At 42.8% G+C, this 17,622-nt stretch overlaps 1 protein-coding gene across 2 annotated transcripts; it reads left to right on the forward strand.

Moving 5' to 3' along the window:
* Window positions 1–311: 311 nt before the first annotated feature.
* Window positions 312–16,594, forward strand: LOC138211156 (synaptopodin). 2 transcript variants are annotated; one of them, XM_069170839.1, is made up of 4 exons: window positions 312–535; window positions 4,039–5,348; window positions 9,613–11,651; window positions 13,581–16,594. In XM_069170839.1, exons 2-4 carry the CDS (start codon window positions 5,192–5,194, stop codon window positions 14,889–14,891), a joined length of 3,507 nt encoding a protein of 1,168 aa, XP_069026940.1. In that variant the 5' UTR covers window positions 312–535; window positions 4,039–5,191; the 3' UTR covers window positions 14,892–16,594. The 2 variants fall into 2 exon arrangements, with proteins under 2 accessions (XP_069026940.1, XP_069026941.1); XM_069170840.1 differs by having other exon boundaries at window positions 315–417.
* Window positions 16,595–17,622: the final 1,028 nt, after the last annotated feature.

Consider the following 17,622-nt stretch of genomic DNA (forward strand, 5'->3'; position numbering starts at 1 on the left):
CTGCGGTGTGCGTGGCGGGAAAAAATGGGTCGAAAGAGGAAAAAGGAGTGTGGAGAGAACAGAGTGGGGCCCGCTGGTCCCCCCAAAATCCCTGTGTTGAATATAAAAATATATTATAGCATAATGTGTTCAGTATGCAAGCTTGAAGGAAACCATATGAAAAGATCCCAGACAAAGAGCCTACTGTGTTCCAACTGACCCCCCTCTCCTCTCCTCTCCTCTCCTCTCCTCTCTTCTCCTCTCCTCTCCTCTCCTCTCCTCTCCTCCCCTCACACCCACCATTTGTCTGCCTCGACCGAGTGAGAGAGAGAGGGGAGGTGAAAAGGGGGAGGTGTGTGTGTCTGCAGAGTGGTAGGAGCTGAAAAGGGGCAGTACACACCCTCGCTGCCTCACACAGCCAGACCCACCGGAGCACAGGTGAGCAGCATAACTAATCCAGCACACAGCAAACAGGAAGGAGCTCTGCATCCAGGAATCTGATCTGTGATTGCTGCAGACTTTGTCACCTGCAGCTTATCATATTTATCTTCACTTGGTAAGACACTCTTTTTGTTTGGAGAAGGAAAGAGAGAGCGAGAGCATGGGGAATGCAGTGAGCTGAAATAAGAGCGGAGGGAAACTTTGAAAGTCTTTGTTTGAGTAGATGACAAACATCTGTGGCTGCTGTTTTTCCCCCTCGGTGCGGGCTGCAGGCTTGCAGAGGAGGGTTGGGGGGAGGGGGGGGGGGGGTTGGCTGGCTACATTAGCAAGCGTGGTCACTGATATTCAAGCCTATTGTCCTGACTGTGTGGAGCCTGCTGTGCAGCCAGGTTATAGACTAGACCTGCACTGTGTAACATTAGAAGGTGTATCCAATTAAAGTCCTGGCTTGAGACTGTATTCACTTCCATATAAGTAATTGCTTCCTGTTAACACAACAGGTGAGGGCCATTAACTTCTTTACAAGGAATCAACATGGGGTTTGTTCAGCCATAGGTTACAATATATATATATATATATATATGTATATATATATATATATATAAGTAAATGATACTCCTTTTCTTTTGCTGTGACAGAAGATGCTTTGAAACTGCTTCTTGTCAAATGCCTTAATGTAAAAAGAACAACCACAAATAAGTATTAATGATACCTGCAAGCATTTCACATTATAAAAAAGAAAAGTGCTTATCCATTATTTCTTTGATGTTTTAACAGTTTTCAGATTATAACTGATTGTTTTGAAAAGTTCCTCCCTGTTGGCACAGGATCATACACACCTACTTCAAGTATTTATCTTTGCCTCCTGAAGCTCCCACCTGTGACTGTGAGAGTGGGATGAGTAGCGCATGAAGCAGACACTTCATTACAAGGTTTTCTCCCTGCATGATTTATGATAGCACTCGAAGGGATCCTTTTAAAAAAGCAAAGGCTAATAGAGAGCGACGTTTGTGAGTTTTAATCGGAGACAGTGCCTCGCAATGTTTTAGTCGTCAGTCATCAGCCAGCACAAGCTGAGGCATGTTAACTATCACAGCCTCCTGAGGAATTATGAACCAGGAATGCCCATTTTGAAGCACTAGCTGAAATTATTTTGCAGGCTGTGAGGGCCCTTGAATGGCTCTTTGTCTGAGCAGGAGAGAGAGAGAGAGAGAGGGGGCAAAGGGTCCTGCTAAGGCTTTTAGCATTTACAGCTGAATGATTTGCGCATGCCAGACTGTAAAGGATCCAGGCAAAAGGCAGGAGATAGAAGATACACAGCAGCTCTGCCCCTGAGGGATCCAATCATAAAGGCTTACTAGTCAATGTTGTGACCAGATGCATCATTATGAGCTCAGTAACTGATACACTTTTACAGTAGGTGGAATGCACGCTCACCTGACACATCTCACATACCTCAACACATGTGCACCCAGAGCCACTGATGATGTACAGATGCCATACCTGAGGTGAAAATGCACGCAGTGGATGAGTTATTAGGTGGCTGACATACTTTCTACAAGTTGGCTATTGATGCAGATGTGTAATAAATGTAAAGGACAGCGGTCACGATGGACAAATGAATGATTAGAGTTTGTACGGCGGCCAAGGCAATTTCTCCGGTGCGTCATCACTATGCGAGACATGCCTGCAGAGAGCTTTGGGACAGATTTGCTGTCTGCGAATGAATCTTGACGAGGTACAGGAACTTTGTGATTACACACTAAAGAGGCCTACGGGCCAAACTGTAAATTATACCCTTGATTGTGATGGTGGAGGTCAGTGGGTGGCACGGGGAGAACTGTGTGGGGGTGGAAACCAAGTGGGACAGGTGGGCGCTGTAAAAATACCTTTTTGAACTTCAATTCAAAGTAATTGGAGGTGAAGCGGTGGTAATGGTGGGGGTGACATCAGACTTCAGGTATGAAAAGTAGATAGGAGTTGGAGTGGAGTAGATATCCCAAGTTACACCCAAGCTGCATGTTAAACAGAACAGGACGAATAAAAAAACTGTGGCAGATGCAGATTTCAACAGTCCATATGGTGGTGTTTTGTTTTGTGAGCCACAGTCAAATCTGCATCTTTGCTGTTGTCAATTTTAAGTGTCCTACATCTGTTCTTTGTCTGGAAGTTAATAAATATTTGCAGACTGGATCAAAGATCCATATTTTAATCAATCTGGTGCAGCAGTGTGAGGACACATCCTCAACATGTGTTCACCTCTGTTCTCAATGATTACAGTAAACATGCGAATCAAGAAAATATCACCGTGCCTAATGACATGATGAAAACTAATCTAAAAAGACAGTGTTAGTTTCCAAATGAGATCCAGACTGATCCAAACAAGGGTCACACATCTGGTGGAATCAAAGAGCTTTTGTCAGAGTGTCTAAACAATACCAGCCTTCATCTCTTCTCACTCGACACCATCGCACCAGTTCTGTTAAATTTCTGGAGGATTTTTGTTTCTTTACAGCGAGGAGGCGGGGCAGTGTTTTGTTTGGGCTGATTGTGTTTGAGGGACCAATGAGCAGTCCTCCCACACATGGTCATGACTCAGCTGTCTCTTCATCGTGTCTGTACACAAAACACAGTCTTCGAGGGATGCCAACAAGTTTTACGGTGCTTGCACACCTGAAGAAAAAAACCCTGACTGTGAGCATGGTTGCTGTGCCTCTGAGGAATCTCTGGAAAGGAATTTAAAAATAATAATTATGTGTGTAGTTCCCTGCACAGGCCGCCTACTCCTGAGTGTTATAGTAGTGACTCAGGAGCTAAAACATGTGCAACCCCGATCAACTTCAAGGAGAGGCAAATCTGGACAAAGAGGTGCTGGTTTATCATTACACACTCTGCTCTTATTAACTTTGAAGGGGGAACATGACACACTGCTGAATGAAATACTTTAAAGGGTAAAGGAGGGTTCAAATCTTTGACTCTACTTCATACTGCATTGAAATCTTAAATCTACATTCGCTTCCTGTATTACATCCCAGATAAAGTGATATTTTTGGCTGGTTTAAAACAGATTTCCAACACTCAAACCAGAATGAATTGTGACCTTTTTTTTCCTTCTTTGGTGGCAACAGAGTTTATCACACTTAGACTTTTATAAAGGCTCATTTCCTTCTCCACCCTTTTAGCCTGGATACAGTTCAAAGTGAGAGTCCTGATCTTTATCTTCCAAGACAAGAGAATAAGAGTTTTGTTGAGATGTATGCTTTTTGGAAGTAAACCAGTGTTCATCTGATGCAGAGTATATTCAAAAATTCTTCAGACTACTTTTGCAGAAATCTGTTAAAAACAGTAGACTCTGTTGGCATGAAGGTCAAGTCTTTTGGGCTACTTTCTTGAAACCGTTATGGACACTGTTTTAAATCCTGTATAAAGCAATGGGTTGAAACTCCATTATACAAAGAGCGATGATGGAGAAGTTGTGGGTAATTGAAACATCTGGCTTTTGTTTGCTTTTGTTGTAAATGTCACATTTGCATAGCATAATTAGGGAAAAGTTTATCTAAATGGTTTTCACTTTTGCATAACTGCATTTTAATCTGCATATTTCTCTTTTTTTTGCAGGTGGTTTTCGTACAGAAAATGAACACAGAGAATGATTAGCTGAAGTACCGTGACCTGCCATCCATTGATCAGTCAATTTAAGCATTTTTTTTCCTCATTTAAAAAAAATCTGGCTGAACAACCAGAACATACTCATCTTTTCTCCCAGAAACAAAACTCAAAATCAGAATGGTGGAGCTGATGACCACAGACTTGCTGAATATGGGACAAATCCTGAGCTGTAGTGTGCTGATATGTTTCAGTATTAATCAAGACTGAGCCACCAAAAGAGATAAGAACTTTCCTTCTCAATTGTGGTTTTGTGGAAAAAAAAAAAAAAAAAAAACAAAGAAAGAAATCGATTATCCAGCTTCATAGACCGTATCTGGCTTTAATGTATGTGAAATAACAAAGGACACCAGAATAAAGCAGCTCTAATTGAATGCGTTTGAAAACTGAATGCAAACCAGCCTCTGGCATGACCTTTCCAGAGTGAAATGTTATTCCTCACACGCACCTAACAGCAGGAAGCTGCCATATACACAGTTCCCCTTCACGTCACTGTAAAGTTATGATCTCTAAGATAAAGGGCAGATCCCATTCTCTGAAAGAAAAGTAAACTGCGGGGCAGGAGATTAGGGTGCAGACACAAAGCATATTTCGGTGACCAAAATAGAAGAAGAGGAAGAGTAACATCTGTGAAAGCAAAAAGGAGTATTAGAGAGATGCAGATAGAGGAGCTCGGACTGTTTCTCAGCACTCTACGCCTGCTTTTTAACAGAGCACAACAAGCTTGTGCAATTTTCGTGGCAGTTGTCCATGGGAACTCATCCAAGGCACATTGGGGCTGACCCTCCTGGGAGGTCCTGTTAGACAGACAATAATACTTCATGAAGACTAAAGTAAGAGCACACTTCTTCCATCAAATTCCAGCTGACTACGGGACAACGTTTGGAGGGATTATTGCTGAAAGAGAAGCCATGACCGGAAGCAGCAACCTGGAAAGCTGAACTACTACTTTTCCTCATCCTTTTTGTGTATTTTCTTTCAACTAACTCACTGCCTGCCAACAAGGAGTAAAACTTCCATCTTTCTACTGGAGTGACAGTTTCTTCTTATCGGGACAAAAAAGATTGAGCTTACTGGAGCTTAGGCATCTTGTTGTTGGAATCCGATGGAGAAGGGACATACGTCTGTCAGGAGAGGGGTGAGCTGGAGTCCGGGAGGAGTGAGGAAACCTCTCCAGCTAACACAAGACACCCCAGGGACAGACTACAATGCATCATGGGAGAAGACGGGATTCAACAAAGAACACATGAGCCGGAAAACAAGTAAGTGTTTGTTTATCCTGCAATTTCTCTTCTTAGTTTGGTACCTTAGCAGCAGCAAGAAAGTGTATCTCTACTTACTTCATAACATAGAAATGTAGCTGTAAATACATTTCCAGAGGTCAGTTTGCTGTGCTGTTTTAATGCTACTATGTGGTTTAGACGACAGTCTATCATTACACCAGAAAATCTATAGCTGAGAAGGGCAGACAGCAGAGGCAGTTCAGACTCGTCAGTGCAACCTGACACAGTGAAATGCTCTCTGGAACATCTGTTTCCATGCCGTAAAAACACAGGCTGCCGAAGCAGCAATGGAAATGCAATCACTGCTAAAGGGCTGTTGTAATATACAACAGAGCCTCTGACAATAATGGGCATACTTGCGGAGAAAAGCTGTTTCAAAACTTTTTTTAAGCTCTTCTTTTTACTTTCACAGCTGTCAACGCCCAAAGAAGTACAAAATGAAAGCGTTTGCACACCATAATAAAACTAAAACCTGTTGTTAAATAGCAATGTGGAAAAAACTGAAACAGCATATAGAAAGATAATTACCTCAGGGTGGGTACTAGTCTGTCAGATGTACTACTCAAAGTGAGTAAAAACACATTGTGCGTTGTAACCGAAAGGTCATGGCCATCAAATAATTGTTCCTGATATGAATCTATAGCCTCTCTACTTCCAACATTCTTCCTATCACTCATTACCCACTAATTAGTTTCCTTAAATGGCCACCGAAAACAACACAAAAGCACTGATAAAAAAGTCGACTACTCCTCTGTTGAGACCTTACGTAACGCCCAATCGTAACAATATGAGCAGCGGAGCTTGGTTTCCACCTCCGAGCCAGTCTTTTATTTCTCCCATGGGATCCACTGAGAGTTTAGGTCACATTCAGTCTGGTAAGATCCCAGGACCTCTGTTAATCCTTGTCTTTCCATACCGCTTCACACATCACCCACGGGGGCCGGTGCTGTCATCCCGCTCACCCCGCAGCCATCACCCGGAGAAAGATAACATCCGACAGGGTAATCTGACCTTTGATACACAAATGCAGGGTTGGCCCCCCTGTCTTAAATCCTGCTGCTGTGGGGGGGGGGTTTCCTGTCTGCTCTCACCCACACAGTACAAAGGGATGGGACGGAGGGCAGAGAGATGAGGTAGAGGGGATAGGAGTGGTTGACAATATAATGCAAAGGCTTTTGCATCACTGAGGTTCATCTCTCCTGGAGGACAGGAAATTCCTGTCCTGCTCTTGCAGGTTGGAGCTTAGGGCCCAGAAGGTTCAAAGAGGGCAGACACTTGGTTGGAGGGAACGCGCAATAAACCCACATGGTGATATCCTGACCGACATGGAGGGCAGTAGAGGTCAGGCACTCGAGCTCTGGTGTCTCAGCGGTCTAATCCATAACATGAGCTCGAGTATCTCTGGGTTGTACTTCAAAGATTCCAACAAGCTTCAGAACACTTCCTTGCCATCACAGGACATTAGACAGAGATAAGCTGCTCAATACTTACCATTGATTGGACACCTCTTCAGAACTGTCAAACAAAGTGGAGTCTCTGCACAGCTGCTGCAACATCAATACCAACATGACAGAAGCTTTTCTTTCTCTCAAAAGCACGTCTGTTTTTATAATTAGTGAAAAGCCTGTGGAGGTGGTTAGTGCAGATTTTGGAAAAGTGAAACAAAGCTGGAGGCTGAGTGACAGACAGCACAGCCTCCAGCTACAGGCACCCTCCTCCTTCCCTCCCTGCCTGTCTGCGCGCTGGAGAAAAAGAAATCCGATCCCGTGTCTCACTTCAGAAAAGGGGGTGTGAGGCTATCAGACACAGTTAAATTGAAAACTCTGGTGGAAGTACTGCAAAACAGCGGAGCTCTGAGTTTTGACATGAAAAAGGTAAGGGATTAGGCGCTACAGTGGATCCAGCAGGATAAGCAAACTTTGAGAACAACTCAAGAATTGCTTGGATATTTTATAGCCTCGAATTACAACTGAGAAGCAGCTTGTGCTTGTCTATTTCGTGAAGAAATATGACCTCTTACTGGTAGTGTTGTTTTTGTAATTGAAGACCATAAACTTCACCTTATTTTTTCCCCAATAACTGAAAAAGTTTTGTGCTGTCTGTTGAATTTTTGGTGTGATCAGTTCATCATGTGTTCTGTCATTTGTTCAAATCAGATTAATTTCAATGTATTGGTTGCTCTTTAACATCCCTATTTAATATAACAACTAATATAATGGTTTTCTATAAATTACTATCAAATTAAATTTTTAATAAGGTTTGATGATATGAGGAAGAGTGGTAAAAAAGATAAATAAAAATCCACATTTAATCAAAAGAAAAAGTTTCACTTGTATTCTGGTTACTGATGGGATTTGCACCTGTATGTTACATGATAACAGAGCTGGCTCCCACTCAAGGTAGATGTTTATAGTCAGGACATTTCATTTCAAGCCTCACTGCTCTGGTATATTCAGGTAGCATGAATTATAAACAGTAAATAGCTAATAAAAAAGGGGACCTGTGGTGGTGTTTCCACTCATTGACATCATTGATAAAAGGCACTTACTATACAGTCAGTACCTGATGTTTCATTTCTCTGCAATAGTCTATAAAAGTAGGTGATTTATGCTTGTGTCAATGGTGCTGAGAGGACTGTTGTTTAAAAGGCTGTGTGATAATGCTTTTATCCTTGTTACACCACCACAAATATGTAATTTGGATGACATATCTCGATTGGGTGTCGGCTTGAGTGATTTAGTTGATACTGATGCATTTCTTCGCATATAGAAGCATCATCATCATCATGATCAGACCTTATAATTTGTGTGTAAATGCACTGCGCTGTTTATAATCCACGTGAGCTGTCGAGTGCATGTTTAAAAACAATTACATAAAGATGAGACATCAAACATATGCTCTTGAACTTTAGCTGGGTTTATATAAACGGAACTCAAGGGTACCTCACAAAGAGTTAATTCAATTACTGTGAGGGCAGACTTAGAGTCTGTAAAATCAATGGCAGATGCATATTATTCCTTTTTACTGGGGGAATTATGATGTTAGCTTTATACTCAGTGCCAGGAAAAACTGCATGCAGAATCAGTTCTGCAGGACAGCTTTACAAGTGATTGATTTATGCGTAATTATTGTGATTGGCACATGATTACGTCAAATAATGTAGCTGTCTGGATCCATCACCTTATTAAATGAATATAGAATCATGGCTGTGCTCGCTGTGTAAGAAACATCATGAAGGGACATTAAATATCTTCCAATAGTCAAAGTAACATGAATTGGATGAATAATCTACCAGATGTGTCGTCATACTATTTATTCTCCGTGAAAATGTCCATTAAAGAGCCTTCAGGTTTTTATTATAGCTGCTGCTTTGGTTATCCTCTTATGAACTTTGAAGTATGATGTAATCACTATTTTTAAGATGGGAACACTTGATTGTATAGTATGTTTATAGACAGCAGTCAAACATTTTCTTTTTGGAAGCTGTAGATTGTAAAAATGGTCTATTAAGGGTTTGAGCTGCAGTATTGCACAAATTAACTGCAGAGAGAAACCAAAGGCATGCTGGAAGCGAAGGCAGGGAGTTTTCTGAGCGGTGGAGGAATGCTCAGGGAGGGACTACTGCAGATGGCAGAGGAAATAACTCCGTTGCCTGGAAGGGAGCTCTTAAGCTCAGAAAACAAACTATGAATTTTAACACAGATAAGTTTTTTCTCATAATTTCACAGTCATCAGCAAACTTGCAGAATCAGTGCAAGACAGTGATTGGCAGCAATTTGTTGTGTTACTGCAGCAGACGTCGACTTAGATCTTTTTTTATTTACTTCCGTCAACAAGCTTTGTCTCTCTGTAAAAAAATTATTTCAAATGTTTCTTTCTCTTACTCTGTTAGCTCACTGTCTACAACTCCAGTCTGCTGAGTCAAATGTCCACAAAGCCTTATTTTTCCTGCTAGATTGTTTGGAATCAAAAGCACCACAAAGAACAATCAGAAACATATGGTGCAGAAACAATTATGTGGGTTTTAAAAAGAATAGTCGGTCCCAGACTTGTTAAAAAATGTTCCTTACTAGTTCTCTCTATTTGTAGATAAAAGCAGTTTGGTGAACTTAATTCGATGATGAGGGCATTGTCTGTGCACAGTAGCATGTTGCTAAGACCACGGAAGTTTGAGCGCCTTTTATCATTAAAAAGACATCTCTATATGACATTGAACTTTCTGTCCCTTTTTTTCTGTCTTCAGATCTGACCAGGAGTGCCAGTTTATCAGAGAAGGAGCTGAAGGAGGCCCGTGTCAGGAGTCAGATCATCGCTGCTCAGCTCACCATCCCTTCCAACTCCAGCTCTAGAGGCGTGCAACTCTTCAACCGACGCAAGCAGAGAGTCAACGCCTTCACACTGGAAAGCTGTGGAGAGGGGTCAGAGGAGGACAAAGCTGAGAATGTGAAAGCCGACCCTTCGTCCAACAAACTAACATGGGCAGAGAGGAGCAGTGAGGAGAAAGACAGAGACCTGAACCTGAAGAATAGCGCTCCCAAGCCACTCTTCTCACCAACTGTGAGGGTACAGTCATTTAGTGATATCATGGATGAACCGGGTAAGGATTTCCACAAAGAAGAAGACATGGAGGACAGTGTGATCCAGGAGAGACACTTCCTCCCTGTCAAGGAAGAGCAGGAGGAAGATGAAGAGGTAGGAGATAAAATTCAAGAGGAGATAGAGAACAACGTCAAGCACGAGATTCTCCCACGAAGTAATAACAGTGAACCTGCTGAAGGGGAAGCAGAGATAAATGGGGGCCACACGGGGCCAGTTTCTGCTGGAAAGCTCAATGGCTGCCACAGTACCTCTGGACCCACATCCAAGCAGGCGACCGCCATCACGAATAGAACTGCCAGGCCCTTTTTCTCACCGCCCACAGTACAGTCTCTGGAGGTAGCGAGTCCTGACATGGACATCCCCCCTCCTCCTTCCTACTCCACTCCTCCTCTCCCTGCTTTCACTGTCCCCCAACCTGCGGTGTTCTCACCTCCACCTCCGCCACCGTCTTATCCCACACCTCCTCTACCGGCCTTCACAAACCAACCCCCGCAGACCTACTACTCCAGTCCACCTCCGATGTCTCCTGTTATGTCCCCTTCCTCTCCTCCACCATCCCATTTCCCTGTTTCTCAGTTCCCACCCATACCACATTATGGCCCTCCCACAGCCCCAAAGCCCTCCACCTTTGTTCCCCAACCCACTGGAGACAGGAAGCTGATAACACCAATCAAAACAGGAATTCTTGAGGAGGGCGCTGCCAAGAGGGTGAGTAAGAAGTCAATGTTCACCTTCAAGGAGAAGCCAGTGGTAGCTCCCAACCCGGAGCTGCTCTCTCTAGTGCAGGGGGTGGATGAAAGGAAGAAACATGGACTCAGATCTGTGCCTGAACCAGCTTCTGAGGAAGAGTTACTGGCCCTGGGGGCAGAGGCCTCCAACTTCCTTGCCAAAGAAGAGGACAGGGCAGAGGGAGCAACAGCTCCGGAGTGGGCCTCCTCTCTCAAGAGCTCGAGGACCCGGCCCAGGGCAGATCACCAGCCAGAGCAGACCCTTACTAATGTGTCAGGAAAAGGGGCTGAGCTGTTTGCCAAGCGTCAGTCCAGGATGGAAAAATATGTCGTTCAGAATCAGAACGCTGGGCAAATGAGGTCTCCCTCTCCCACAATGTCTTTGCCACCATCTTGGGTTTACCCATCAAACATGCCTGGTAGGGTTAAGGCCATCGCTAAAAACTCTGACATGAGTGCTCAGCTTTCCCAGAGTCTAAAGGCCCAACAAGCAGTCAAGCAAAAACCGAGACAAAAAGCCACAGCAGCACCACCGCCAGTCCCCGAGCCGCCTCCTTTAGAGAATGGTTGCTCCAAGATAGAGATGGACCTGTCAAGGCACCGGCCCTACCAGCTTAACTCTTCACTCTTTGTCTTTAACCCAGTCAAGGACACGATTTCTACCCTACCCAGAGGGGCTCCACAGGCCAGGAACCTTATCCCCACTCAAACTTTCACCAGACAGACTTCCTTACCAAACAACCCTCCGTCTTACTTCAGTACAAAATGCACATCTCGTCAACTGCCTCTCAGCCCTACAGGAGGACCAGAGTACCCATCAAGTCCAGCCTCTGGGCTTCCAAGGATCAGTTCTCCTATGTCTACCTTTTCTCCAGAGCGAGTGTCCTCTCCTCGGCCTGGGGTTCAGGCACCGAGGCCCACATTTTCTGCCAAGAAGGCCGGGATCGCACCGCAGGTGTGGAGACCCTCTTTGTACCACTTTTAAGAACTTCCTTTACATCAGAGGAATTAGATATTTTGTAGCGTTTGAACACATAGTTGCAAAACTGAAACTGATTGTAGTAGGGCTAAAATTTTCTGCACTTGTTGTCTTACCTGTGTCTTCTTCTTGTGCCTTTTCTCAGTACCATCTCTTGCATTGTTGATATATTACAGGATGAAATCTTTTCATAGGGGAAATGTTGTAAAACCCACATTAGACTAGGCTAGACTTTGTCTTTGTCTTGTATGATTATCGAAGTGAGTGCATCTTAGATTTTCACTGAATATATATAATTGGTTTCTTCCACAGTAACGTCATCCAAACACCAGTAATTATCCTTACAAACTAAAAAACTGGGCCTTGGTGTAATTAAAATCAGCTGCCATTTCCAAAACCGTTCAAACACATCAAGCACTCGAAAGCTTCCATTTTCAGTACGTTTTAAAATATGATGAGAAACAAGCTCACACTTTTACCACTGGGCACCAGGGCGATGCTGCTTCACAAAGCACTTTAACAGATGGGCTAGCATCTGCTTTATGATCTACAATTTGCAATTTAATGCTGCTCACTGACATGAAAGTTGCAGCAAGAGAGCTCCTTTTATGTCTTTATGTCTTCAGGGTAATTTACTCTTCTTTCCAGCATGTTCCTCCAAGTATCTGGTGTGTGCTTGTTATTTTGGGGTTGTTTCAAATCTGCAGGCTGCATGCTAATTTGAATCATGGACCTACTGTATGTATTGTTTTCATGACTATAAGAAGTAATTCCTTCATCACTCACAGTTGTTTTACAGTACAGGCATTGTGTCTGTTTCCTATCATAAACTTTGATTCACTGCTCTTTTCTGCTGTTTTTCTGTCTATTATAACTGATTTTCTGTGTTAAACAGAATCTTTTCTTGCCTGATTAAAGCTTTCTGCTAACACTCTGTAGTGACCTCTTTTTCCCTGTTCTCATTCACTTCACTGGCTTCTTTCAGATATTTCTTTCGCTGTCAGGTGTTTGTTATTTCACTTTCCTGCCTTTCGTGCAATCGCTGCGAACACCTAAATGCTAATAAATTGCATGCCTCCTTTAACTACACATATCATTTGCAGCAGGATGCAGGTCTATTTCAGAACACAGTTTGTGACATTTAAAGTTCAAAAATACTTATTGTAGCCTTCCATAACAAAATATTTTACACTTTCAAAAGAATTTAATTTATGTGCCGTCGTGTTGAGATCTGAGCTGGTCTTGTTGGTCGAGGGTCATTGAGACACATGTTAGTGACCTTTGACCTGAGCCTTGTTTCTTCCAAAGAAACCATGAACTTTTCAAATATGACCACTAACATAAATCTTACAAGATTATAACTTCTCAGGATGCTAGTCGTTCAGATCATAACACTACAGACTGTCTTCATATTATTATCCCAGGCAGAGATAGTTGGCTCTTAATTAGTATTGGCTTAAGATGGAATGCTACCCTTGCTTCAGTGGAGTAACTTCATATCCCTGCAAAGGTTAACCACCTCAGGAAGGCCAGATGACAGTAACCTGAGAGAGACACTAAAGACTGGGCCTATATGTGCTTGTGGCCAGGCATAGTGAAGAAACACACGTCGAAGGAGGGAACACACAGTGACGCCCTGGCTGCTACCAGAGCTCACTAAACACACAAACACTATTCTATCAAAACAGATGAACCTCTTATAATTAGAGTGGAATTGGTTTGCTTTGTTTATGAGCATTTTGTCATAGTCAAATCAAAACCTTTCAATGCTTAATGAGGGTTACTTATATCAAAGTTGTACAAGCACTAAACTACAGTCTCTCATTTTGCATATTGATGTGTTGTATTTTTGTGTGTGTATGCTTCAAAGAGTTTTAAAAAGCATTATTTGTCATGGTCCAACAGACACCAGAGAAGTCCTCCCCTGCCGAACTTCCCAGTGAGACATCCACACCAGCCAGGACACCCAGTCTCACCAGACGTTTCAGCACCCCAGAGGGCCCGGCCACGGGCACCTGGACTTCCAGCCTCCGAACAAACCCTGCTTCTACCAGCATCTCCAGCTCCATCCGCTCAGTCACTTCCCCTGTGTCCTCTCCCAGTAGTACAAGATGCCAATCCCCTATGGCCAGTCAGAATACCCAATTTCCCGCTGGTACCTCCAATTCCACATCCAGACCTTCCCAAACGGCAACGGCCACCTCTCCATGCTCTCCTCCTTGGGCTTCAAGATGTCAGTCCCCAAAGGTCAGCCAGACCTCCACCATTTCCTCCATTCCTGCTTTCCGACCTCCCCAAACAACTTCTTCTCGTTCTCCTCCTTGGGGATCAAGATGCCAGTCTCCAATGGTGAGCCAGAATAACAAGTCCTCCACTGCGGTTTCCTTCTCTACATCCAAACCCTCTCAAACATCTACAGTCACCTCCCCATGCTCTCCTCCTTTGAGATCGCGATGCCAGTCCCCAGCACTGAGCTACAAAACACAATCTTCCACCATTCCCTCTGGTCCTACATCCAGACCTTCCCAAACTTCTACAACTACTTCTCCTTGGGGCTCAAGATGTCAATCACCATTGGTCAGTCCGAATAATCAGTCTTCCAGTGTGTCTATTTCCACATCAAGACCCTCCCAATCATCTACAGCCGCATCTCCCGTCCCTCATCCGTGGGGCTCACGTTCTCAGTCTCCTTCACTCTTTCAAACCAGTTTGCCCATCTCTGCCACTAAACCTTTGTACACAACCTCTGCCACCTCTCCTGTTTCCACACCCAAAGACAGTCACTGCATGTCCCCCATTGTTAATAGCCTAGACTCTAAAGCCAACCATCGCCTCCTGGCCAAGAACATCATCAATGCAGCCAAACGTAAAAACAGCCCCTCCCCTGGTGCGCTGAGCAGTCACAGCCACCCCATCTCACCTCTGGGAAATTCCCACCACGGTTATGACTGTCACAAACCACCCATCAGCCCCTTCCAGTCACGGGCGTTGGGGGCACAGTCTCCAACTTTCACCAGCCCTCCTCCCACTCCAACTCAGAGAATCTGCTCACCCGTGCGGCTCTACAACACTCGCTCCCTAACCGACTCTGATGCCTCGGTTGAGTCTGAGGACTCGGGACTCCGGTCGCCCGGCCTGCACTCCTACAACACCTGTCCTCGCGGCTGGGGCGGCAGCCTGAGGGTGAAGAGAAGCTCTGTCTCCACTGACCTGTGAGGGTGTTACTGGATGTTACCTAAAGCATCATTTCAGCTTTACTTTTGTGGCATTGGATCATACAGTAAAAGAGTTGAGAGAGACTGATATTAAATAACTTTGATTGCTGACAGACGACAGTATTTTAAGTATTTTATTTGACTGACATTCATCGTATGGACTGACAAGAACAAGCTTTTTACAAAACGCAGTTTCTGTGGCTTGTACGCTTCTAATACACCAAAAAGTGCAAAGACTCCAAATAACCAAAGATATCTGATTTTACTTTGAATTATTATTATACTTTTCACACTTTCACAGCAAGCACCTTCACAGTCACTATTACAGTCAATAAGTGTTCAGTGGAATATAAGTTTCAAATGCTTTTAATAAATTCTTTTAATATTTGTTGGTTTGCTGCAACTCAAAATGAGAAAAATTTCATTGAAAAAAGGGGACATGCAATGAGTGATATGTAAAAATATGGCTCAATTGTCTGTACAGTTCTTTGGTTGAGGGATTCGCATCATATTATATTACTAGATAATCAAACTTTACCGTGAATTCATGATGAGTATTGATGTAACCAATGTAGGGTTGAATGAGTTTCCATTATTTTTATGACAAACACAGTGATAGTGGGACACGTGCTATTTACACTACATGCATGGTGGCGGTATTCACTCCAGTTTATTATCCATTTTAACCAATGTACAGTAAATCATAGATATCGCAGTGCAATAATCACTTTGACACCGTGTATATATGTTGCTCTCAGTACTGAATTTGCTAAAATGAATGTAAGCTTTACAGACTGACTAACAAAGAATGAGAGAATAAAGGGAGTAATGTGGAGGTGAGATGGGGCATCGATACACCTGTTCAATGAAACACTGTTTCCATGTTTTGAAATGTTTATTGTTGCTTTTGCTGACCAAGAAAAGTCATACTTTTTTTTTAGCATTAGTGAGGACGTTCATGAGGAACAGATTAAAATGAGTAGAGAAGGTGTTGCATTTCCGTGGGAAAAAAAGGTTACAAGAATGTTGTATGTTGTGAAATTTTAATCAAAGTGTTTGTGAGAGGAAGAACGGAGGAATGATATGTATTTCAAATACATATAAGAATGTAATTTACATTCTGTTTAACTTCAAAAGATTTTTTTTTATACTTGAATGCACTTCTGTTCATTCCATTTCAGTGGCTAAATTGGCATTGTTTAACACTTGATTTTTCTCAAACAGATGTCATTTAGACCAACCCTGGACGATTTAACATGTTGACATGATGGTTGCAATTAGCTGCAAATGTGACTCATGCCAGCGTACTGTTGCAAATGTGGAACCATTCTACACCATTCCCACCTTGCCCAGTCCTGCACCAGCACAACGGATCTTCCCTTCATTCCCCGACCTGCAGGCCAAAAGCATCAGCACATTTCTAAATATTTAGTCTGTGTGTCTTCTGAGTGACAGAGACTCCTGCTACATGGTGACCTGGCTTCTTCTGCCAGATTCAGCCTATCACTGTCATGGATTGGTTTCCACCTGGGTCACCTCTGGACAGGCTGCACACGTCTGTTACATTTGCGTGTTCGCAAGCAGGTTGTTTGGGCTCTGATTGCATGCCTGCCTTTCATGAATACAGCTCAAGTTGCATTTCATTACTGTATGATTTCTGAACAATTTCATGCAAAATAAAAAATGATGACATACCAATCCAAACATCTTGTTGTCTATTGTTTTATACTTTTTCTTCACAACACCTTATCCTCAGAAATAGCAGTATAACTGAAAATTAATGGTAAACTGTATCCTCAATATTTTCCCTTTTTTATATATACATCTAGATTAAATGTGAAGTAGGTCATTGGACGCATAATATCAACTTCCACACATTCATACTGTTAAATGAGTGTTTTTAATTATTTAATTAACACACCCTTATTGCACACATGAAGTGTTAAGGTAAACTATGCAACATATGTAGGACAACAGTAACCCAGTACAGTGTCACCTAAAAACAGGTTCATATTTCATCTGGATCCTTAAAGTACTTTAACAGCCCCTCCGATATGGAAATGGTGTGAGGCTATTTTGATGCAGTTTAATAGTTGCAATAAGTTGTTGTGAAGAGACGATTTTAAGTCATAACAAGAAAAATGCAATTCAAAGAAGAACATTAAACTAATTAGCTTTAATTTATTGTTTATTCATATGCTGCTCACTGATGTCTATGCTCACAATTTGTTTATTGCTCAACCACCTCATTTGTGGTGAGTTATTTCTTTGGTTTTACTGCCATGTGTTGTGTTCGCTGTCAGCACAACATATGACATGTTTGTGGTGATAGTTAAGGGACTGGCATGTCCCAAAGAGCAGCACCCTGAGGTGAAAAGGAAACCAAGGCCACATTCATCACAGGTTCATAGACTGCCATCTGTAGGACTCCAGACAGAAGTTCAAATGAGGCAGCACTGTTAGGACACACTCTGTACATGCATCTGCCAATGTTTCAACACATTTCATATTTTTCAGCAATAGTCTCCTGTGTTCTTCAATAATTTACCACAGTAATACAAGTAGGTAAATTGCCTGCCAGTGGACAATAGCATTTTAGTGTCCCCAGTTTATCAAAGTTTGAGTGTGACATTTCTAATTGAACCTTTTCACTGCAGACACTTAAACACGTCATATAGGACAGGCACACGCAACAGTGATCATTAACTTCATAGCATTTAGTTATCAATTAT

The sequence above is a fragment of the Embiotoca jacksoni genome, unplaced genomic scaffold (genome assembly GCF_022577435.1).
Source record: "Embiotoca jacksoni isolate LCO1_2020_lvr unplaced genomic scaffold, fEmbJac1.0.p SCAF_5, whole genome shotgun sequence".
In the NCBI taxonomy this organism is placed as follows: domain Eukaryota; kingdom Metazoa; phylum Chordata; class Actinopteri; family Embiotocidae; genus Embiotoca; species Embiotoca jacksoni.

Excerpts from the sequence above, each read along its gene's own strand:
- LOC138211156 (XM_069170839.1), top strand. The coding sequence starts at position 5,192 with ATGGAGAAGGGACATACGTCTGTCAGGAGAGGGGTGAGCTGGAGTCCG. Across the intron at positions 5,349-9,612 it reads ACACATGAGCCGGAAAACAA|ATCTGACCAGGAGTGCCAGT; the intron begins GTAAGTGTTTGT and ends TTCTGTCTTCAG. Across the intron at positions 11,652-13,580 it reads AGGCCGGGATCGCACCGCAG|ACACCAGAGAAGTCCTCCCC; the intron begins GTGTGGAGACCC and ends ATGGTCCAACAG.